The sequence below is a fragment of the Zeus faber genome, assembly GCF_960531495.2.
Source record: "Zeus faber genome assembly, chromosome: 9".
NCBI classification, from domain to species: domain Eukaryota; kingdom Metazoa; phylum Chordata; class Actinopteri; order Zeiformes; family Zeidae; genus Zeus; species Zeus faber.
The window spans coordinates 30,285,395-30,309,643 of NC_137197.1; the positions used below are offsets into that span (position 1 = coordinate 30,285,395).

Genomic DNA, 24,249 nt, shown 5'->3' on the forward strand with positions numbered 1-24,249 from the left:
GACAATTAATGCACGCACACACACACAAGTGTAATTGACCATCTGTGCATTATGACTATTGATTGTATGAGATAATTTTTATCTGTTTTGCTGCATCACTGTTTATTGTTTATCACATGTTTTTGCTGTTTTACCTATTCCTTCCTACTTTCTGTTTTTCTTATAATAATTTCTATCAGAGCCTCCCAGTCTAAAACTTTCACACAAGGGTAAAGTACTTGTCCCTAATGGCCGCAGTTCACCTTTTTTGAGTGACTACCGAAGCAGACCGCAGGTAAAGCCTTGGACCATCTCTTTGTTTGCACCTAATGGCCGATTATGTTATCATCCAAGACGTCTGTAAGCCCCCCCACCTAACCTATACATATGCAAACTCAGACCCATTGACGAAAATCTCCACATTCCAATGGAGCAATCAACCCCTTTTTCACTGAGAGGTGAACATTTCTCTCTGTAGAGGGGGAATCAAATACCCAGTTTACTATCATACAGGTCTTCTTTATAATTCTTAAGCAATATGTAATATGTGGCGGTTTATTTAATAGTTGGCAACTAATTCATGACGTAAACCATGGAGTTTAAACTGTATCAACAATATTTAGTGTTCAGGAGGACCCATACTGTTTAGTCTCTTTAATGTTTGTACACATTATTGTTATATCCCTTGATTTTATTCAGTTTACTTTTATTGATTGATTTTTAACAATTTATTGTGCCATTGTTGTTTCTTGGAATTTGGAAAATCAATCTACTAAATGGGGTGATGGGGGACCGTTTCTCCGTAGAGAGAAAGCTGAGAGCTCAAATACAGAAATCTGTTGTGATATCTCACAATTATTTTAAATAAAATAAAAAGTTATAGTTCAAAAACCCTAATTTTGAAATCAAAAAGCCAAAGACTAGAACCTGTAAATCCACACACTTGGCCACTTGAAAAATAAGGAAAACTACTATTTACATCATCTTCCACTAGTCACTTCAATGTATCAAGTATTGCATTGCATATCTGTTTTGTCTTACCTCTTAGTGGTACATTGCATTGTTTGTCTTACAACACTGTGTCTATCTTGCCATTCAGTATGACTGCATTGTTATGGCCCACGACTATTTAAGTCCACTGCCATTATTGTTAGCATTTTATTTTGTCTTTCTTTTAGGTCAATATTTTTGTATTACTTATACTACACTACTCATTTCCATTTTAGATTTTTTTAAATGTCGTCTTTAAAAACTGTTTAAACACTCTTTAAATTCTGTTTTTAAATACAGTTTTATTTTAATCACTACTATGCCCGTATTTCACTAATATGTAAAGTTGAGTTGGCTCTGAGACTAAGGATCCCATTACTGGTAATGATGCTTGCATTGTTATTAAGTATTTGACAATAAACTTGAAACTATAATTACATAGACCTAGTTTGAGTGCTCTCATTAGAAAGCTATTGAACTTCGTAATTTTAAATATGTAAATAAAAAAACAGCTTCCATTTTTAAATTAAAAAGCTGTGCAACTTGTAGATTAAAAAAAAGCCTTAGGACCTGTTCTCATTCATATGATAAAAAAAAATAGCAATTGAACTTTGAAAGATGACCTCTTGTAAGGGTTCAAAGGACAATATCTCAGGTAATGGGTTAGGGGTGAAAATCTGAGGGTATTTTTATTGGTAGCAGTTGGGAGAGGGGAGGAGGGTGGCAGCGGAGGTGTGATGGGAGGCAGTGGCGATGGGTTGGACCATCCCGTTGACCTCATGGCAGATGGAGCGTCAGAGGTTCATCTCAATACACATATCCAAGTTCCCACCTACATCTAGACATGACTGACTGTAGCCAGTCATTCTTTTCATTCCATTACACACCTCCTTTGCATTGTTCTGCTGCAGCTAACCCCAGCTAACCATTCTCCCTTTCCTTCACACCCACTGTCTTTCCCCTGTGCCGTCTCCGAAGCTCCCTCAGCAAGTTAGTCGTGGTGGATAAGCTTCAGCATGAAGGGCTGTGCCGTACTGGTTTATTGTCTATTGCATTATTTTAGGTTTATTGTTTATTTCATAATTCAAAATCTTTCTATTTTCAATTTTTTAACATTTTGTATTGGGTCAAACGTTTTCAATTACTATTACTTTTTTGTGAATGCCTATTGTCATTACTTGTGCTGCTGTAACACCGCAATTTCTCTTTAGGGGAGGAATTAAGTATCTACATTATCTAAGTCAACAACAAGAACAAGCCAGATCATATATCATAGAAATACTTGTTATGCGTGAGTGTGGTGAAAATAATTAATTTCAGTTGAGAATGCTTAGCTATAGATTTAGCCCTCTATTGCTTCCTGGTTGTAAAATAATATTGCTAGCCATATAATTATGTTAAGCGTAAAGAAAGAAGAAGAAACAGTCTTTATTTATCACGCAACACACCACACTATAACACATGCTTGCGCACACACACACATGCACATGCTTTGATGGTGGCCGGTGAAATGGATTCTCTGCTTTTGACCCATCCTGGCTTGTCCTTCCTCCGGGGGCACAGCCAGGAGCAGTGGGCAGCATACGTGGACCCGCCCGGGGACCAGGTGATAAATGTCCATTGCTGGTCAGACAATGATGTGTGCATGTTTTTGGTGGGGGTCCTTACTGACGTGAGGTGGAGGAAACCCCATGTGAGCACGGGGAGAACATGCAAACTCCACACAGAAAGGCTCCTATTTGGGAGATAACCCGCCGGAGCACGGTGCCAACAGCGCCCCAGGCGGGAATCGAACCCAGGACCTTCTTGCTGTGAGGCAGCAGTGCAATGCACTCCACCACCGTGCCACCAATGAGGCTGCTCCCATTCTGATTGAGTGAGTCTTCTATTATAATGCTGGAAATGTAGCATAACGCCGGAATGGAACTGAACATTAATACTTATTTGTCTTCATCTTTAGATTCGGTGGGTGGAGGCCACACTGGTGGTTAGCTCCTTTCCAATGGGCAAAGTGTGCAATTGGCCATACTAGAGCAGCATCAATGGGAGCGTGCTTACATGCATACTCCAACCATAACACTCCTACCACAGTGTGTTTAAGGCAACACAAATGTCATGCAAACAGAAGTGTGATTTCATAATCAGAGTGAGGTTATAGCTAATACATAGCCTGTGAAAATAAAATAAACCTGATTTCGATGGATTTCTGGCACATTAGCACCTTCACGTAAGTGTAAGACAAATGAACCGCTCCAGAGGTTGCTTGGCGCACAATGCCTGACCAAGGTCACTGATTTTCTTGGTTTACAAAAAGTAGTTTAAGAATACTTCAGTTTCCTCTCATGCACCGGTGTTGCCATTGTTCACGTTCCCCTGAGAAACAAGTCAATGCTCCAAAGTTGTACAATTAATGACGTTTCGTCTTTGGAGCCACGACAGCATCCTTTGTTAACAAACAAAAAAACAAAAACATATTGTCAGGCAGGGACATACAGGACTTGCATAGTCAGGTCCATTTACCAGTTTGATTCAAGCAGTTTGATTGACATACCAATAAGAGGGCTTCCTCTTATTGGTATGTCCTCCTTTGACAATGGCATCGAAGATATCCTTCCAGACTTTCTCCTTCGTAGATGAGAAAGAACGTAATTTGCTTGTCCTGCTTTCTGACGCAAGTCCGGGGACACAGCTCGTGTCCTGCAGCTGCAGCATTTGCATAAACACTAGAATATCAAAGAGGTCTCCTTGACTCAACATTTTGTCATCAAGGTAAAAAACTTGCACAGAAGTTTGCGTTTGATTGAGTCTGAGGAGTGCGGCAGGTGCTCTTGCATTCAAATCACCACTTGCTTGATTGATTGCCATAACCTTATTATTGTGAATAATCAGATTTGTTCGTTTGCATGCATAGTGAAGGTAGCGTGAGTGATGTTTGCCTATCGCAAATGCAGTTGGTGCGCATGACTCAGTAGTATGCATATGTACAATTGTGGGGGCCATGATCTCTGTTCAAAAGTGTCGTATATTAGTTGGATGATGTCAGAAAAATGTAGCACATATCTCCCTAACAACTGGGTCCAGGATGTATGCTCTTTTTATCCGTTTACCCAATTGTTGTTGCGGGATAAATGCAATACTGTGCAATACTCCAGACGCTAATACAACTGACATAGGCTTGTTTTACTCCCTAGAATTTAGTCTTTCCAACAAATGGGGAGCAACAGTTGCATTTTTTCGCCTCAGAATCCAAATAGTCACTTTAGAGTGAAAGCTATTTAAATTGCGGATCAGAAATAGTTGTTGTGGTGGAAACAAGCATTTATAATAATATATACTAATAAATACTCCAGGACCAGCTCTGGACTTCTAATGGATATTGTTTCATTTTTTTAAGAAGTGAAAAATCATGACAGTAAAAAAAAAAAAGAAAAAATTGGATTCATCGGCCGGCTGCGTGCTTTGAGTTAAATCCTTCTGAGCATGTCACCGCAGTGTTTCTCTTCAAAGCACTCGCCACTTTCTTTAAGTACAGCTCAGGCTGTAGCTGCTGAGCTCAGCCTCGATCCACTCTTCATATTTATACATTTTTTTGCACTTGGCTTCTAAAAATCTTGACCTTTCCTTCTCTCATGCACCCCATCCTCATAGAACCATCACTTTGCTAATAAAAATATTAGGGCTGTCGATCGATTAAAAAAAAACAAAAAAAAAGAATGAATTGCACAATAGGCTGTGATTAATTGCTTATTTTCTTCTTAATTCTGAAGCTTGTAAAAATGATATTTAAATCTAAAATCACGTAATTAATGTAGAATCAACACAAAGGAAGTATATTTAAATTCAAATACTACAGTTTAATAGCATCTTTTTAACTTTGAACACAGATTCTCTCCTGTGAACTACAGATTTCCAATAAAACCATCAAGCCATCAAATTTGACTGTCAGCTTGAAAGGCATATTTCTTACAGAGATAATAACAAAACCCAGGCCTACACCGATCAGCCATAACATTAAAACCACCACTAATAACCACTAATACTGTGTAGCTCCCCCTCGTGCCATCAAAAGAGCTCTGACCCGTCGAGGCATGGACTCCACGAGACCTCTGAAGGTGTCCTGTGATATCTGGCACCAAGACGTCAGCAGCAGATCCTATAAGTCCTGTTAGTGGCGAGGTGGGGCCCCCATGGATCGGGCTTGTTCTTCCAGCACAACCTACAGATGCTCGACCGGATAGCCATCACAATTTGGCCCTTGTCAAAGTTGCTCAGATCCTTACGCTTTCCCATTTTTCCTGCTTCCAACACATCAACTTTAAAAACTGACTGTTCACTTGCTGCCAAATATATTCCACCCCTTGACAGGTGCCATCGTAATGAGATGAGCAATGTTATTCACTTCACATGTCAGTGGTTTTAAAGTTGTGGCTGGTTGGTGTAGATTGTGGAAATCTCCTGCATCCTCTTCCTTCGCACCCACAGTAAAGAAGTGGGATCGCCTTCCTCTTGTTCATAGCGGCATTAAAACGCAATATATTTATAGATTATTACTCATTCCAGCGATAAAACTGTTATATTCAAGCCAGAAGCTGTAGTGTGAAATATAAACAGTCGCTAAGCTCAAAATCGAATCCAACTATGTTAATAAACAGACTCCAAATGCAAATGAAAATATAGCTGCGAGCAGCAATGAGAAGGTGTCAAGCCCAAGCATGACCCCGAAGCCTGACCATCAGCAAGGCAGCAGTGATACATCGCTGAAGAAGTTGGACCAGAGAACAAAACGTGCAAACGTTGCTCATGTTTGGGAATGTGACCATTAGTCTACGAGAGAGCTATAGATCCATAATCAGTTTGTGCACGCGTTATGAGCTCTGGTTGTTCCATGGCTTGACCTGCCTGAACCAAACTGAATGTATCTATTGTAAAATAGTGTGCTGAGTCTAAAAGAGTACGTTAGGTTCACATCGGACCTAGCAATTACAAGCTATGCCTACTTCCTCATTATGCAGCGTTTTTGCCAAAACGTTTATGTTTGTGGCGGCCATTTTGTTTAGATTTTTCTGAACTATTTTGGTGACTTTGAATAATAAAGGTCCAAAGAATCCAGTCCTGGTTTGGTTGAAATTGGACAGATGGCCTAGGAGCAAATGTCCAAAGTAGGTTTTTCACACAATTCAAAATGGTGGAAATGGTCAAGACGTAAGTCAATAATCTCTCGAGCAAATCTATTTTCCAGCGGGAACCGCATCATATGACACCACACACATGACTGTAGGTCCCACTGCATCGGAGATTTGGCCAATTCAATGTTGAATCATTCAGATAAAGACTGTAGCGCCAACATGTGGGCGGAAATGTACAGTGTACGTTCTGATACATCTTGACCCCTTGGACTCTCCGGCCACCAAATTCCATGTAAATTGGACAAATATAACCTGCCTTTATGCTCCTTAATGTTGATGTTAATGTTGTGGCAGCCATCTTGTTTTGGCGTTCAACACATTTTTCTTGAGCCAATAGAACCTTGAGCTGCAAGTGTTCTAATGTTGGTTGCATCAAAATCAGACATATGGTCCAGGAGTAGTGACCACTTTCAAGAATCTTCTGGTATAGCGCCCCCCTTAAGCCAGCCGGATGCAACAAGTGGTAGTAGATTCTACGGATAATTTTTTTAAAAGGGTAGTGCAAGGAATTGAACAAAGTTGGATTGGTTGAAATTGGACAAATGGCTTCGGAGGAGATGTCGAAAGATTGTTTTTCCGAAAATTCTAAATGGCGGAAAATTTTATTAGCGGAAGTCAATCGTTTTAGCACAAAAGTTGTAGATCATGAGTAGACGCATCATGACACTGAGACCGTGATGGTGGGATGAATGGAGTGCAAGATATGGCCATGTGAAAAGTGCAACTATGACCTGTTGGTGGTGCTGGACGCACGCTGCAGTTTTAGATTTTAATGATTGAGACCAATGTCTATGGATGTGCCGAACTGTGTAAAAAGCGGCCAACATGGCAAACGTATGCATGTAAGCATGTTCTGTTTGAACATGGCGAACTAGAAAAATTGGCGGAATAATAAAACGTAGAAAAACAGTAGGGGGTCTGCAGCTTCTGTGCTTGACACCCTAATGAAAAGGAAACGGTTAAAAACTAAAGCAAAAATTATCCATTGAAAGTTGAGAAATTTCACAATTTAACATTTATAGTCTCAAGTGCCACTTTCGCTAGAGCGTCGGACAGAAAAGAACAACCCGGAAGGGATTGAAGAATCATCAAATGATGCGCCACTTTCTCTTTGATGACGTGTCGCTGACGATGTCACTTCTGATGTGGCCCAGGGGTAAACGAAATGCAGCTGGTTTTTTTTCCCCTCATTTGCTAACGTGTTCAATATTAATTAATTACAAAATTAACACCTTCATTTTGACAGCACTAAAAATTATTCACCAATTCTAAATAAGGGAAAGAAAACATTTTCAGCGATCCAGATTAAAGATTTTAAAACCACCTTTTTGGGAAACATTGAAGAGTAAATACATACAATACAATATATGCTAACCCCCTAGTTCATTATTATTATTCCATTAAACTTTCTCTGTGCTTCCTGGCCGGCTCATTGTCAGCCTCACAGCACATTGTGGTTAATGACATTGCACAAGGGGGGCACCTGACCCAGGGACCGTTGGTGTTATTAATATTATAATTCTTATTTATTTCTTTTAACCTGTGTTGTCAGCATGCAACACAGAGTATTTGTATGCCATTGCATCTAGGAAAGAGTTAATCTGCAGTTCAACTTCTCAACTTGCAATACAACTTATAGAACCCAGAATCACGATTGTGGCGCCTCCCCTTGCGGCTGCCTGCGTGAGCACCTTGTGTCGATTACGCACATTTTGGTATGTTTTAGTATTTTTAGAGCTTATAGAGCTTATTGTGCGTAATCACCAGGTGTCATGACATTTCACTGCATATATGTATGACCGTATGTATATGTATGTGACAAATAATATCTTGAACTTGAACTTGAACTTGGTTGACGGGGACCTTCTTTGCTATGCAAGCAAGCTGCCATGTCCATGCGACATGTTGAAGGCTTCTCCATGTTTCTCAAATGTTTTGACTGGGAAAATACCTGTGCGCACTCTAGGCTGCCGACCCGTGTTCTGACATCTTTTGATCAAACATCTGTTGAATCAGAGCAAGAGGAACATGGCGTGCACAGCTAGGCACGCTTCCAGAGTACCTCTGCTCCTCTTGAATGAGTCATAGAACTAAAGAATGACATTGAACAGATTGGTGTATTCATCTCTCTCTCTCTCTCTCTCTCACCTCCACAGGACCAATCAGCTGGTGAAGATCCTGTACTCCTTTGGGATTTTTGTCAGCTTTTCCATCCAGTTCTTTGTCCCGGCTGAGATCCTGCTTCCGCCACTGCGGGCCCGGCTTCCGGAGACCTGGAGGGGTGCCTGTGAGATGGTGGTCCGTGGCCTGCTCGTCTGCGTGACATGTACGTAACACATACGCTGCTTTTCGATTCAAATTTGGTTTAGGATCTCTCTGAACCTGCAGATCTCTCTTTCTGAGGCTTTCTGCCTGTCTTCTTCTCAGTAAGACCATATTTGACGGTTATGTGTGTGTCCCTATCTTGCATCTTGTCCTGCCCTACATTCAGACCTGAGTGCTGGCAAACAAACAAAAAAACATTATTTTTACATACACCATCTTATATATATTTATTTTTATTTATATACACATATGACACAGCCTTCTGTCTGTTGCTCATGGAGGCAATACATGCAATTGAGTAGTGCCAACTGTGCTCTTAATCGTCTCAGAGTTTGAGACGCAAATTTCAAAGGTACTTGCTGAGATGAGTTTTCCCCCCTTCTCAAAGGAACCCCACCTGAGAGCACTTTGAACACTCACCTAGCATTTATCTCTGTGCATACATGCAACTTTACCTCTCTCTCTCTTATTCCCACCACCTATTTTATTCTTCTTTCTTTCTTTCGTCTCCCTCTGTTTCCCTCTCTCTGGATGCTTCTCCTGTGATGGGAAATGTTTAATAGGATGACGCTGGAGTGAGCTAATGGAAATGAGCGAATTAAAAGACGACAGGGTAAAAAGGGCAAAGCGCCTCCCTTTCTTTCTCCCTCCTTCTCTCGCTCTCTCTCTCTCTCTCTCTTTTTGAGTGCTGCAGTTGAGCATGTTTGAGGAGCTTCTTGGTGTGAGGTGGGGATGGGGAAAATAGGCATGGCATACCAAATGCCAGCCAGCGGGGGCCCCTAGCTTGAGTGTTGCGCTTATGCTCTAAAAAACCCAACCAGCTTTAACTCCCCCACCCTCAACAAGACTCCTCTGTTTTTGCCACAGGGGATTTGGAACAGATGATGTTTATTTTGGTCTCTCTCGTGGATTTATCGCGCACCTTGTTTTAACAAGCGGCTTGGTCTCCTAAGGCTTTCTGAGATTTAATTTAGACCTCTGTTCTTAAGGTCTTTGGCCTCGTTTGCCCTCCTTTTCCTATCCAACCCCTTTGCAAAAAAGCCATCCCAGCTCCACTTTGTTCTCTGCTCCCCATGGAAACCTCGAGCGTAGCCGCGGCAAGATGCGAGGTACTGTCGACCACAAATGCAAACACACATTAGCTTTCATCAAAGCTGGTCGGGAGAGGCTCCATCGCTGTAAAAAGCACAGTGATGGATGGATTTGAGACGACAGTGTGCTGGAAATCATTTGTTTCCTGTGTGATTAGGATTTTTTTTTTTTGTGTGTCCTAAAAACCTCATCTTTTGGATAAATTGAATCAGCCACTGAAGCGTTGAACCACCCGGAAGCTGATCTATATGAAAACAAATATTAGTTTACCCAACCTCACTCATCCGTGGCCTTTGTTTTATGAGATTCCGGAGGAGCAAGGGGGGGGATGGCGCCACCCTCCCTCCGATCTCGCCCGATCTCGTTACTCCGTTGTTCCTCCCGCCCCTGCCAGACCCTTGACTTCACCCTTGACCCTTTAAAGCTGGGACAGGTAATGGAATGCAGTCTTTTCCTCCATCGGGAGCCGATGCTGAGCGACATACAGTCCCCTAGTTACTTTGGCGTAATTGGAGTTTGTGCTGATGAATTTATTTCCCAGATAGAGGCAGCCGTGAGATGCACCTTTGCCACCCTTATGGTCGTCAAATCCCAATGTTTGCTGCATTTTCCCCCTCACCTCATTTAGCACCAGTGCTCTTTAATGCCCATTTGAGGTTCAGCACGGCTGAGCTGTTTCCAATCCCCTGCTAAGAACGTTCTGTAAATTGTTAAATATCACACAGTATCAGTGGAAATAATTGGGTTATTTTTCTTTCTTGTTTTTGACAGTTAACGCATGTTGTCTCATTGTCTCAACCTTGCTCTTCATCTCCATAGTAGTCCACTGAGCAAATGGGACTCCTAAAACATGCCTTGAAAAGAACTTGTATCAGGTCTTGTTATTATGTGTGTGTGTGTAGGTGTGTGTGTATATGGTAGAATTTGTTTGTGCGAATGTGGAAAACCTGGTAGTCTATTCCTCTCTTCGCCTGCAGCGTGTGTGTGTGTGGGTGTGGGTGTGTGTGTGCATGCGTGTAATGACTTTGCATTGGGCTTTCGTGTGACTGTGTTTGTGTGTTTGTAATTGTACGTACAAAACACACCTGCGATCTGCATCAGTACTTTTTTGTTCTGAGACGGCATCAGAGTAACACACAGAAGCCCCCCATGTCACACAGGTGAAATAGGGATTCCCAGAAACGCCGGCCTTTGCTCTTTTCTTTTAATACGTTTTCTGAGAAATGCCTTTGGGAAAAGGGATTTTTCTCTCTTGCACTCTTCAACTCTGCTCCCGCAAGGCTCTGATATTGCCGGCTGATTTGCCACTTGATCGAGGCGCCTCTGTGCAAGTGAAAACATCGCAAGGTGTATTTTCAGATTTATAAAAAGGCTAATGACAACCGGAGCCTGCACGGAGTCGGGAACGTTATTGGAAAAGGCTTTATTTTAATGTTGTGTTGTTACGGTTAGGAATGTGCTTGAGTTTTGAACCCCCCCCCCTCATTCTAATGTTTGTGTTTGCTTTGCTCCTTGGGGCGATCAAAGGAATCAATTCAATTACGTTCCCATTGGGTTCTACAGTATGTCCCACGGTTGTTGTTTTAATGACAGCTGGTGTTAAAAGGAAGTCTACTGAAAAAAGAAGCCAATTTTTAGAGATGCAAAAAAACAAAATAAACAAAAAAAACTGTCTTTGCTGACAGAGTTCAGACAACCCCGAAGAGGCAATAGATAGTAAACTAAACTACAAAATACTTGACTTGGATAATACAGAAGGTGTGCAAATAAAGTGCAAATAAAGGCTTGGTTCTGTTAAGACTGAACAAACTAAACAGCAAAAGGTAAGGCTCAAATAGACAGATTTAACAAGTATCGGCTGAAAGTTCACATTCCTGATCAACCCTGGAACATGCAAGAACACCCGGGAACTCCCTCTGGGGCCAGGTGAGCGACACACAGACAGCTGGCTTACACCTGATAGGAAGATGATAGATGTAAAATAATGAGTAGATGAAACACAGAGATAAGATAATGGTATGATGAGGCCAGACCAAATGGCAAATGGTACGAAAGGTGTACTTGTTCAATTTGTGGGGAAATCAGTACTCAGCACTCCTGCCAAACGTAAGCAGAGTGTTTTCATTAGAAACATCCAGCTCAGGATAACTCAACAAAATCAGACAATTGTATATATTTTGCAGTCGATAATGATGGACGCTTGCAGGGCCTGTTGTTTTACGCACAGGGCCTACAATTTTCGGTCTTTCAATTGAGGCTGGTGGCAGGCGGGTTAATGCCTGAAGAGAGGAGATATATTTCATTTTTAGATTATCAGTATTAATAGATCTGCAATGTCTACCCTAGGCTACCCGAGGTGTTTTTATTTAGCTAAACTAACCTGAGCTATGCAGCCTTTGCTTGCGAACGTGTGGTGATCAGTCTTAAAAAATGGAAGTGGAGTTTTAGCTCTATATGAAAAGCTCGGAAATGGATAACTGAAATTGATTAATGTATGAATCTAACAAAAATTAAAGTTTCAGAGCAATTTGGACATGGAAGAGGCGTTGGCTCGTCAGAGAAGGCATTAGTGAGTTGGTGCCCCTGCCAGTTAGAAACCAGAGGGTGTTTCTTCCAGCCCCCAGACAATATGGTCCTTCATGCATGGTTAGTGTCATAAGATATGCAGAGTGAACATGTCTTATCTGTTTGTTCTGTCAAAACATGCACACATACATAGGCCTAGATAGCCTAGTTTTATTCTGTTTCAACACTAGGCCTAAATGCTAAGCAAGTTTTTGAATGCCATTTTTGGAAACGTGTTGGTTTGAAAAAGTGGGGGTGGCCATGTGTTAGCCCATCCTACAAACGGTGGCAGACCTGCCAACCTGCATGGATTTTGTGTACCAACTATGCAATTCTTAGTCAAAATACGCAGGAATGAAATGCCAGCTGAAACTACGCAAAAAAAGATATAAAATAAAATGAAAAAATATATTATTGTAATTGAATGACGGAAATCAATCAATAAATCAATACAGAGCAATACTGTACATTTATTGGGTATTTAAACAACATCCCTCGGATTAGACCAGATGCTACGACCTGTGGTTCTGTAAGCCCTCCCTCTCCTCTTACTCAACATCCACTGACACGCAGCAGCAATTTATTATCCACCGAGGTGTAACGCTGCACTGCTGAGGTAAAATGGGAAGTAGGAGAGTTATCAAAAGCACGAAATGTGACCACAATGTTAGCATCTAAAACGTGAGATGCACCAAACCATCGGCCGGTGACCGGAATTGGTCGGTTTTCATCGGTCGATCAGTGTGAGATATTTTTCTGATTCTGTGCTGGTCAAATTTACACGCACGATACAGTGTTCATGTACTATACTCGTAAAAATGCTCCAATACTCACACCCGCTCATAAAAGAGAGCGAAATAAAGAAAATATCAGCCGTTTGGAGGTACTTCAAGGTAAACAAAGAACATTAGATAAATTATTTATTTATCGCCTGACAATATTCTAACATTGTGCAGACTTTGTTTCTACCGCTGTCACAGCGGAGCTCCACTCGTGATGAAAGGTTCGACTCCTTTTTGAGACTCGGTCCTTGACGGGTCACTCAGTAAATCATAGCTCATTCGATTTGATTCAGTTGGTTTAATGCACGGTGAGCGAAGGAGGACATTCAGTGAATGAAATTGAGAAGAGTCGGCCATTTATTTTATTTTTTCAGTTTTTGTAACGATTGCAATTTATTTGCAAAGTACCATATAAATATAATATGAATGTATATTTGCACTTAAAGCGAAATAGACTTTCATGAACTGGACATTTCCATGTTATTTATATGTTGTGTCCTAAAACTCAGTGAGAGTTACAGGTTGAATTATACTGAAACTTGGTGACAGTCCCATATTCAATTTTATTGGAACTCAGTGACAGTTTCATGTTCTATTATTGTTCCATATTGAATATTGCATAATAATAAACAGTGTCAAAATCTGCAATCTCACTATTGTTGTAACTGAATTGCAGTGTAGTCCATATGTGCAGCTGTCCTATCACGTCAGTGTGATCAGATCATGGGATGTATTTGTCATTGAAGTATAGCAGATCGGAAATCAGAATCTGCTGGTCAGATTTAAACGAAAAAATAAGAAATCGGAATCGGCCAAGATAATTGTAATCGGTGCATCTCTAGTTGGTAAACATTTTTGCTAAATTTACGAGATGATGCATTTCAAAGGGGTATAACTGAGATGAATTTGTATACTGTTTATAGTTATCCGTAGTAGCTTGCATACGATGTGATCAGCCTCGTTACGAGACAGCTACGGTGTGAATAACTGATGGAGTCATTTAGTTTCAGTAACTCAAACACCACAAAGACTCCCTGTTACACTGTTGTGGTACTCAAAATATTTTCCCATGGTTGGCAGGTCTGCAATGGGCGTGGGCAGGTAAATACTATAAGCTGTTGGCGTGTTCAGGTGGCTCCAGAGAGGATGTTTGGTGGGATTTTTGGCAGGATCTTTAGAAGGTGAGTGCATTACTAAGGTTATGATAGACGCGCAGAATGTCAATTGTTTTTTTAATTTATATGATTCAAACAAATCTGTTGAATGCTACCATGAAAGCTTGAGCAATAGACAGAGACAGACAGTTTCAATTCAGCTTAATAAGCATCAAGATTCTGGTAGCCATTTGAAAACAAGGTAGCTAACTAGAGCTGGTAGAATATCTGAAAACTGATAGAATATCAAACTGATGAACTCTTGATCCCATTTATCAATACAGATCTTTCCACTTCAGTTACTGTAGTTTATGAAGCCACCTGTCATGGAAAAACTAGATTCATTGCAGAGGAGGCAAAAGTCATACAGGGGTGCAGAAAGAGGCTCAGAAAGATTTCCACCTCCCCGCCCCTCCCGGACAGACTCCATTCCCTCCGCTGATGGAGCTAGGACAGGGCCCTCATCCCCGGATGCAATAACCCTAACCCAATCTTAATAAATCAGTGTGATCCTTTTCAACCTGTCCTACATGCTCTGCCTCCGGAGAAGGAACGTTCTCCACCCGTTCTCCAGCTCCATATCCGCTCACTCCCTCCCCGGCTCCACGCTCCGGTGCAGCTGGATGTCTCCACACCACAACCCTAGCTCTTAAGGACACGTCTAGGGTCTGAGTGGCTTAAGAAGAAAAATAATACATTTGAAGAAAACAGACCTGTCTCCGTAGAGACTGGACGTGTTTCAGTTTCTCGTCTTTGCACAGAACGCCACGGTTCAGATCTGACTCTCCATTTTTCCGAATGTTTTTTTTCTTTCTGAAAAAAACAAACTTTTGAAATATTTGAACAAAATACATATTCTATCTGTGTCCCCCAAGTCCTAACAAATATATTTAAAACACAAAAACGTTCTGGTTTGCAACATTCAATACCAAATTGTAAAAACTTAAACATTTAATTTGGCATGAGAATTATTCTGAAAAAACTTAATATCAATATTTAACACCTTCTGTCATTTCATTAAATCTGCTAAGTTTATTTGTAGGAAACATACCTTTCTAAACTACGTGACATTTCTTAAAAAAATAAAAGTTTATTTTGTCACTCTGAACCAGCTGTTCCCAAACCTATGGGCCACTGGTGGGCCGTGAGGGTATTGCAAGTGGGCCGCCAAATCATAGGCAAAACACATCGATTTTATTGAAAAAATAAATACAAAATGATTAATTACAAAAAAGTTTTTAAATGTAAAGAAAAACAAACATTCATGGTATTTTTTCTTAAAAAATCTTCAAAAATGCATCATCACTGATAGATAGGAACTTATGGTAGGGCGTTCTACGTCCAAGCCGGACCATGATCAACATGCACCTGTACATTTTTGAACTTAAGGTGATAATCAAAATGGATAGTTGGCTAGCATCAGGCACACTGAAAAGGAAAGAAGCCATTGGTACATCATCCACAAGCGAAGTCCCGGAGGGACATCGAACAGGCGGGACAGTCACGCCTGTCAAACAAAAAAGAAAGGATTGAAAAAAGTATAGCGCTGAATTTTGAATGTGTGCAAATGTTTACCGACTGCTGAGGCCATTTTTGACATTCTGAATGTGTTTATAGTTTCAAACAGGATTGATTGGTCCAAATGTGTGGGAGTGAGCACTGATGGGGCCCGTGCAATGCTGAGCCAGCACAGTGGAGTCTTTACCCGGGTGAAAGCTGTGGCTCCACTTATAGCATCTGTCCACTGCAGTATACACAGAGCAGAGCTGGCTGTAAAGAAAATGCTGCAGATCTAAAAACTGTTCTAGATTAGGCGGTCAGAGTCAACTTCATCAAAAGCCACCCACTGCAATCACCTTTATTTCCCTTTTTATGTGACAAGATGGGCAGTGACCATAAGCAGCTTCTGTTACACACTGCTTTCAAGGGGGAAGGTACTGATGCGACTTTTTGAATTGCGTGATGAGCTCAGGGTGTTTTTTCTCGACACAAAGTTTGAACTCGCACATCGCTTCAGTGATTTTGAATGGCTCGCTAAATTGGGTGACCCGGCCGACATTTTCAGTCACTTAAATGGACTCAACCTCAGCTCCAACCTCAAGGTAAAGCAGTGACCATGTTCCATGTCCAGAAGAAAATAGAAGCAACCATAAGAAAAATGGATATGTGGGCCATACGAGTTGACCGGTCAAACTTTGACTCGTTTGAGAATCCGTTGGATTTTTTGACAAAGGAAGAAATGCGGCCTCCCGTCACCATGATCAATCATGTCAAAAAGCACCTGCACTGTTTGAGGACCAAGCTTTGCGAATACTTCCCCATGCCGAATGTGCACTGCAGCTGGATTGAAAACCCCTTCGCCAGCCATAGTGACGAGACCCTCGCAGGCCTGAGCGCAAAAGAGAAGAACAATCTTGTGGATCTCTCCTGCGACAGCACATTGAAACTGGCTTTCTCACAGAAGTACCTGACAAACTTTTGACTTATGTTGCTGCTGAGTATCCCAATCTGTCAAACTGGCTTTTCATCGCTTGTGGTATTGAAAATGAAATACAGGAATAAACTGAATGTTGAGCCAGATCTTCGCCTGAGACTGTTGTCCCTTTAGCCAGACATCAAGCATTTGGTGTCTGCCACGCAGCATCAGCCTTCTCATCAGGTGAGTTAATATTAATGTGCTCCTGTTATTGTAAGTTTTATCAGCGCGTAAGTCGTGAGGCTACATTCAAAACACTGCGCCCTCAGACAGCACTTACTAGATACTGTTACAAGCATTATGCAAAAGTTCCATAGATATAAGGTTATTTTTAACCCACCTCTTTTTTGTTTGACCACAACTGCACTGTATGTATGAAAATGCATATGATTGCTAAAACAATTTTAGTTATGACTTTTTTCCTTGGACTACATTTTCACAATGTTATGTTTCAATGAAATACAAAAAAACGTTGTGGTATTTCTGTGAGTAATTACCATTGCACGGCTTCTATTTTTCAGATGGATCGCTGGATCTTGAACGCATCACTCAGTCACACATTTCAGTTGATTCGACTCGACGTGGTTGCGAGTTTTTGTGGACTACTGTTTTTCATATTTGTCATTAATCCAGCAAAGTAATGGGGACCAAAGACATTAAATATTGATCAAACAGATCCACAGACATCTACCAGGTAAGAAAGTGCATAAATATACATGTAAACGCATAGTTTGTAACGTCAAATCACTACAGAGTGACTACAGAGAGTCTACACCGCACACTGGACACGGTGCAATGTACATCCTGAATCGGATCCTGCACATCTATAGTAAATAGTATGATGAAGTCATAAAGCGCCTTCCTGTAAATCTCATCTCGTTCATTTTGTTTACGAACAGTGGCATGGCGCTGAAGCCCGACCAGCTGAATATTTTGGGTCAAAGTTGTTTGTTTTTTCACTAATATCTGCTCCATATGTAGATTGATTTGGATTAAACTTAAACCACGAGATGCTTGTGACATTTCGGTTTAAACAACGCCTTAACGTTTGTGGTTTATGTGATTGTTGTGTTCCAGATACTTTTAGCCGGATTGGACATATTTTGGCATGAAATGCATTGGACTGCATCTGTGATACCGGTTAAATTTGGTCAGTTTTTCACTAATTTCTGCTCTGTACGTGGATGGATTTGGATGAAACTTCAACCACGAGGTGTTCGACATACCGGTTCAAACAAGACGTAATTAGTGTTTTAACCTCTTGCCGTTGTTTTGGTTCAAGTAGTTTTAGATTTCAAAATTCTAAATATTATCCTGGAAAAATATCACTAGGCCCTGTGGGCTGGACCCCTAACAATCCAAACAATAACAATAGGGTTCCAGCCCGGCATGCTGGACCCCTAATAATAATAATAATAATAATAATAATAATAATAATTGTCCCCCATCGTGATTAAAAAAAAATGTTTGCTCAATGTGTGAAACAACAAATTCCACGTGTAAATCAGGGTCACAACATCATTGCTTGGCGAAACCCCCAATTCACCGGTCCACATGAATAGACAGAAAATGGAGTTTTGAAAAAACATCACCCTGGAAGGAGTTTTTCAAAAGCTTTGTTTTCAGTGACCTGAAACGCTGTTTTTGTGTGGATGTGAGGCCAAAATGCAGAGAAAAAACTTTGTTTTTAGAAAATAGCCATATACTGTATGTGTGGACGAGACCTTAAAGTGCTGCCATAAACCAATCTCTCATGTATTTGCAGACATGAACTATTCATCTAAGACTCAACTCGTCCATAGAACTCGATTCAGCATGGCAGTGGTCCACTTGAGACACTGCTTGGGGCTTTCCATACTTTTCCATATATGTTTTGGAAAAACGCTGTTACTTTAAACATGTATTAACCCTTTCAAATTTCTGAGTCACACTATATAGAATACTATCAAGTGGACCAATTGCAGAACTGCAGTTTCAAGCACTTCTGCACAAGCCTCAACACCCTTCCGTGATGGCTGCAACTTGTGCAAGAGCGCTTGCTGGTGGCAAAGGGTGTCATTTTGGCATTCATGAAGATATTGTTGTTATTATTATGACAATGCAAAGAGCATTTAGGTAGTGCTGAACCTAGCCTACTGCAAATAACTGCAATTCTCGGTTGCTCGCAAAAGATCAGCTGTATCTTGAGAACAAGATTACATAGGCATGAGAATAATGTTAGAAAAACACGTTTGAAAAATAACATACAGGCAATGGCAGAACTAAAAATAAAAACAAAGACCCCGTTTACACCTGGAATTAACATGCGTCTTTAGTGATCTGTTCACAAGTGGAGAGCCAGGTGTAAACATACCCAATGCCTCCTCAATGCTGTTTGAGATCTGATCGCTCAGACCACATTTGGAGGTGGTCTGGGCCACATATGGCCACATTCTTTTAGCTGCGTATGTGTCCTGGGCCACATTGAAGGACCGCCTACTTAACTGATGTCCTCCGCATAAGCGGGAATACGTACTCATTCGTGTGCCTACGCCGTGATTTAAAGTCTGGTCAGGAAAGTGAGAGTCGCCGCGGTGCAGAAGTGCAGGATTTATTTATTTACAAGTTAATTATTTACACAAAAACATCCAGTTTTAACAGTTTTGTCATTGGTATGTATAAAATCAGAAAGTAGCTCATTGCATGTGAAATGTTTGGAGTTGGACAATATTTTTTTCTTTCATATTCTGTCATGCAAATTTTTTTTTTTCATTTTTGTCTCTGATGGGCCTACGAACACTAACTGATAAATTAAAACCCTGTCAGTTTATTGAGGGCGGTCTGTTTCAGAAAACATGTCCTAAAATGAGTTGTTCAGCTTTGCTGCCCTCCTACACGTCACCAAGGGCATTATTCTAATTATAACCCCCCCCCCCCCATCTGAGTAACTCCACCCACGCTTGGAGCGTGACAAGACCCGCTAGCATCGAAGCTAACAGCTAATCATGGGAAGTGCTGTTTTGGCTGCAGAGACCAGTGCAAATCCTTTCAAAGAAAGAGGAATTAATACCAACTTTCCGTGACAAAGCTACAGACAAGGGAAGTATTGAAAAAAATAATTCTGCCGTGTGTTTCTTTCTGTGTGTGTGTGTGTGTGTGTGTGTGTGTGTGTGTGTGTGTGTGTGTGTGTGTGCGCGCGTGCATGCGTGTGTCCACGGTAGCGCTGTACTGTAGGCTGCGGCGCGCAATCTGCTCCGTGTTTCTCCCAACAAAACCATAGATGTATTCATTAGTTTGTTTTGGACATTTCTGTAATTGAATGAAACAAAAACAGCCCGAAGCCCCGCCGTATCTGTGGTGCTCTGAACTCTGTGCTGCTCCAGACACTGCGGTGTGTGTGTGTGTGTGTCCAAGTGAATTTAATGTAGTCTTAGGCACGCGATCCGCTCCGTGTTTCTCCAAACAAACCCGTAGATGTATTCATTTTATTTATTTTATTTTATTTTACGACGTTTTCGTAATTGAATTAAACAATGCCCCAAGCCCGGCCGTATCAGGTGAAGCTCCGCGCTGCTCCGGACACCACGGTGAAAGTCGGAATAATCTTTCAAAGGCGTTGTAGATCTAATATGAGTGAAGATTCAGCAACTGCATTGCTTATTTCTCGCCTCAAATTTGTTCAGAAACAGATTTCGATGGACTGATAAGATGAAATCAGTGAACGTTACTGAGTAAATACAACGGAACCCGGAAGCCGTGCTCAAACGCCATTGGCTAACCAACAATTACTAGGGGCCTCGAAGGGTGGCTACTCCCACTGAAACAGCCCATTTTCAGATGGGTGGATGCGTCTGGCATGTTAGAAAGGCTCAAATGCATAACAGGAGTGGTATTTTCAGCAAAAAGACGTTAAAAACATGTTTTGGGGACCTCAGAGACCATATATTAACTTGGTGAAAAGGACCATAATTGGTCCACTTTAATAAGACTTTAAACACCCAGAGGCCTACTGAAGCCGCTGCGTTAGGGGAGATTAAGTCAGGGGCAGATGGGAAGTGATGCCTTTGAATTTTCCAATCCCTGTCCCCCAGTCCTGTGCTTTTTCCCGATTGCTTGCATCGTAGGGCTGACAATGCAATGGCTGAGCTTCATTTGGGTGCATGAGCATGTACATCTCCTCGGATGCAGACATGATAAATTATTTAAATGGTTCTACACACACCCATCCCTGTTGAAAGGGAATGGTTCTAGCGTTCTGCACACCTCAGACTGCAGTAACTCACAGAAACATTTTTCCCTATGCGTTTTGCATTACTTCGCTGTCCTAAAAAGTGCCCTTTGGCATGAAGCAACAACCTTCTGTACACAACCTTAACGTTAAGATTGGTGTTTGGCATTGAGATTTTGAGTTGTAGACTAATGCCTGGCCGACACTACAATTTTCGAGACCTCACACATAACGACAAATGATACATTTAACAGTTTTGTTCCTATAGTGTACAGAGAGTGGCAATTTGGCCAAAACAGCACACAACACACTAAAAGATTCCATTCACAAACAACAAAGTCCTTATCTTGTGGAGCCACACGAGATTTGACACGGAGGTGTGGCTATGCAAGATTACCAAAACTGGAAATTTCAAGAATTTTGCGCGATGAAACGTGACTGTAGAGTAAATAAACATGGTAGACGACAGTTAGGAAGAACTAGCTATGCTATTTTTTACAGAAAACCCAAATGGAAAAAAAGAAAGAACAATGTATGTCATGGAGATGGCATGAACATAGACTGTACATGTTGCAGTGGGAGCCTTAAGGTGGAGGTACACTTAAAAAGATGTAGAACTTTTTGACCAAAAAGACGTGTTCAGAACAAGATAAGAACAGATTGACGCAGCCCACCGCACATCCGTGCTGTTCGTCTGCTGGTTTTACTGTGTTTTTATTTGACATCTGTTTGTTAGTTTGTACTCTTACAACACGAACATTTTAAACCAAGGGACATTCTGCCTTGGATCAGGACGGTGGATTGCGTAATGGAGAGAGAGCGGTCTCTGGTCCACTGTGCATCCTGGGCAATCCCATGTCTCCGAACAAAATAAGTAATGCCCATTTATTTAATATGTATTTATTTTGAGGAGCAGGGCACCCAAACAGCAGTAGAGGTAAATCAAAGACCCGGTCACTATTTGAGGGTACTGTCCACAAATTAAATTGAGTTTTATTTCACTAATTTTTTTTTTTTTTTTCATTTTTTTCATCATTATGTGAAGCAAAGCCACTCCCACTTCTTCTCGCTGTCGTGTTCGTGCTTCTTTCACCGGCGAGTTGTTATTGAGTATCCTGCAGATGGTTCTAACGTCTTTTTTACAAATGTATCTCCACCTTTATGCTTCACTGCATTTGGCCCCATGGCTCCTGTTGTGTTTATGACTTCTTCCATTTCAGTCAGCTTGGCTCCCAATTGGCAATCATTTTTTCCTGTCTGACAATCCACAGCCTGTGTCCTCAGCTGTCCTCAGGGTTCCGCCAGCACCACAGCATATCGTATCGTAAATCTTGAACATGTTTATTTGCGTTTTGCGATCAGCACAGCCAGCACCTACTTCGAGGAGATCGGGGAAAATAAAAAACACTTTCATTCCTCACACACAGGAGAATCTGGCAAGATTCTCGGGTCTACCCCGCTTTAATCTACATCACATTTACATTCCAATCTTGTGACCACTACAATGTCACATGTGATATAAAGGCATGTTATGTTACCCATCGGGAACTGTTTTCTGTGTGTGTGTGATAGTATTTTTTACCAGTGAGATTTCTTACTTCTTAGGTGCCGTGAGGGCGAAACAAACAATAATCCCTAAACCAAAATGGATTGAAAGTGTTGCAGCAAAATAAATCAATTAGAGAGGTTGGGTGGCGCGAACAATTAGCACTCAGCTAGAAATTCATGTCAGGCCGGATTGTCTTCACCGTGGCTAATTGAGGAAATAAATAACACATACATTAAAACTCTGTGGGCGATGACCTCGGCCATCGCTTGGGTTATATTATGCAGCTTTAAATAACTCTCATTATGGGCCGCTATGTTAATTTTTACACTCCCCCTGTTTGAAATGCGCGCGTTTCAAATGATTTCGGAAGGGGTCCGCTTTTCAATAAAGAAGGCATTTGAGAAGTGTGTTATCGGTTCCCTGTGCCTTTCACACAGTATTTTTATATGATGTGGTGGACCAGGTAGTGAGTAAATTTGAAACAAGAAACATGAGTGGAACTGTTAAAGGGAAACCAACTTACCAAACTTCAGTCGGACTGCATTGCTGGATAAGACAGTTAAGGTTTACATTATTGACGATTAGCCATGCACCTGCAACGTTGCAGAGATCATCCCCAGCCAAACGGAACAAGCACCAGATAAAACAGGATTTTCCAGTTTCCGGGACAGTGTCAATAATTATCCTTTAGTTTTGTGATGGTTGATGTTTGATCCAAGGTGAAAGATAACGGATCCTCATCTGTTATCTTTCAACTAGTAACACCATGTCTAGGATGGTGGAGCCCATTCTGTGCCCCAGGATGAGAGCAGGTTTGGGGCATTGGAGCAGGGAGACACATCTTCAGACGTATAACGAAAACATTTAATCCTTAAGTCCCCAAAGGTCTTGTGATGTGTTGAGAACCAGAAACAGACAAAAAGACACAGGGCTTCGAGTTAACGTGTGGCGGAGTTTGCGGATCCCCTCACCCCCTGTCTGCCATTGTTCCCATTGGTTGGATCATGGTCGATCTGCCGGGTTTTCGTCAGTTTCTTCTTCGTTTGAAGTATCCTGACTACTTTAAACTCGGGCAACACCCAACTTTACCTCTTCAGCACACACTCAATGACACACACATACACCCTGTGTTTGCTCACTCGGCTGCCAGCAACAGTGTAGGTGCCTCAGTAGGCACAATTAATGGGCTACAGAGGCATTGCTAATCAAGCCATGTCTCGTCTTTTATGGAGGACACCCACATCCACTACCCGTGGCCCGACACTCATCTGGCTCCTGTGCGTGTGGCCCGCCCACCGGCAATGGCTTTGCTCTACTCTCCCTAGCTCATCAGCTTGGCTCGTTGCTTATGCATGGGAGGTCTCTGCGTTATCAGGGAACCACAGTGGCGTATACATTTATTTTAATAAAGATTCACACGTTCTCACGGCGAGCTCTGTTTGAGGAAATGATAAAAAACGTGGCCCAGACGGGGTTCTCTGTAAGAGGGAGATTTTTTTTCCGTAGCGGAATAGGTTACGTGGCATTACGGATATGGAAATATGAGTTGAATTATACAGTTGGGGGGCAGTAGTATACTTTAATTACTTCCACACCTGCGTGTACACACACACACACACACACACACACACACACACACACACACCCCAACAAACTCAAATGCTGGAAAAGTTCACAGATGCGTAGTCGAACCCTGTTTATTTGGTCTCAGTTACCTTACTTGATTGTGCTGCCCTCTATATAGGTTCCGTACGTTTCCAACATCCAGCTTAAATACCTTCCTTTCAACAAGAAGAAAGTCCACTCTTTGTTCACACTGGTTACTTATTGGAATTAAATTCATTTACTGGGGGCTGATCTAATCAGCTCTATGCCAAAACATTAACCTTCTGAATATCCACAACTTCCTCTGGGACATGCAGACTCATGTAAGTGTAAATTATT

General features: G+C 41.5%; 1 protein-coding gene across 1 annotated transcript in view; it reads left to right on the forward strand.

The window, feature by feature from the left end:
- The window catches only part of slc36a4 (solute carrier family 36 member 4), a gene marked incomplete at its 3' end in the record, with an annotated part of 230,883 nt that overhangs the window by 79,185 nt on the left and 127,449 nt on the right, over positions 1-24,249 (forward strand). Inside the window, exon 10 of the mRNA XM_080006768.1 lies at positions 8,312-8,481. Within this exon, the coding sequence (XP_079862894.1) occupies positions 8,312-8,481 (170 nt within the window). The remainder of the gene's footprint in view (positions 1-8,311; positions 8,482-24,249) is intronic.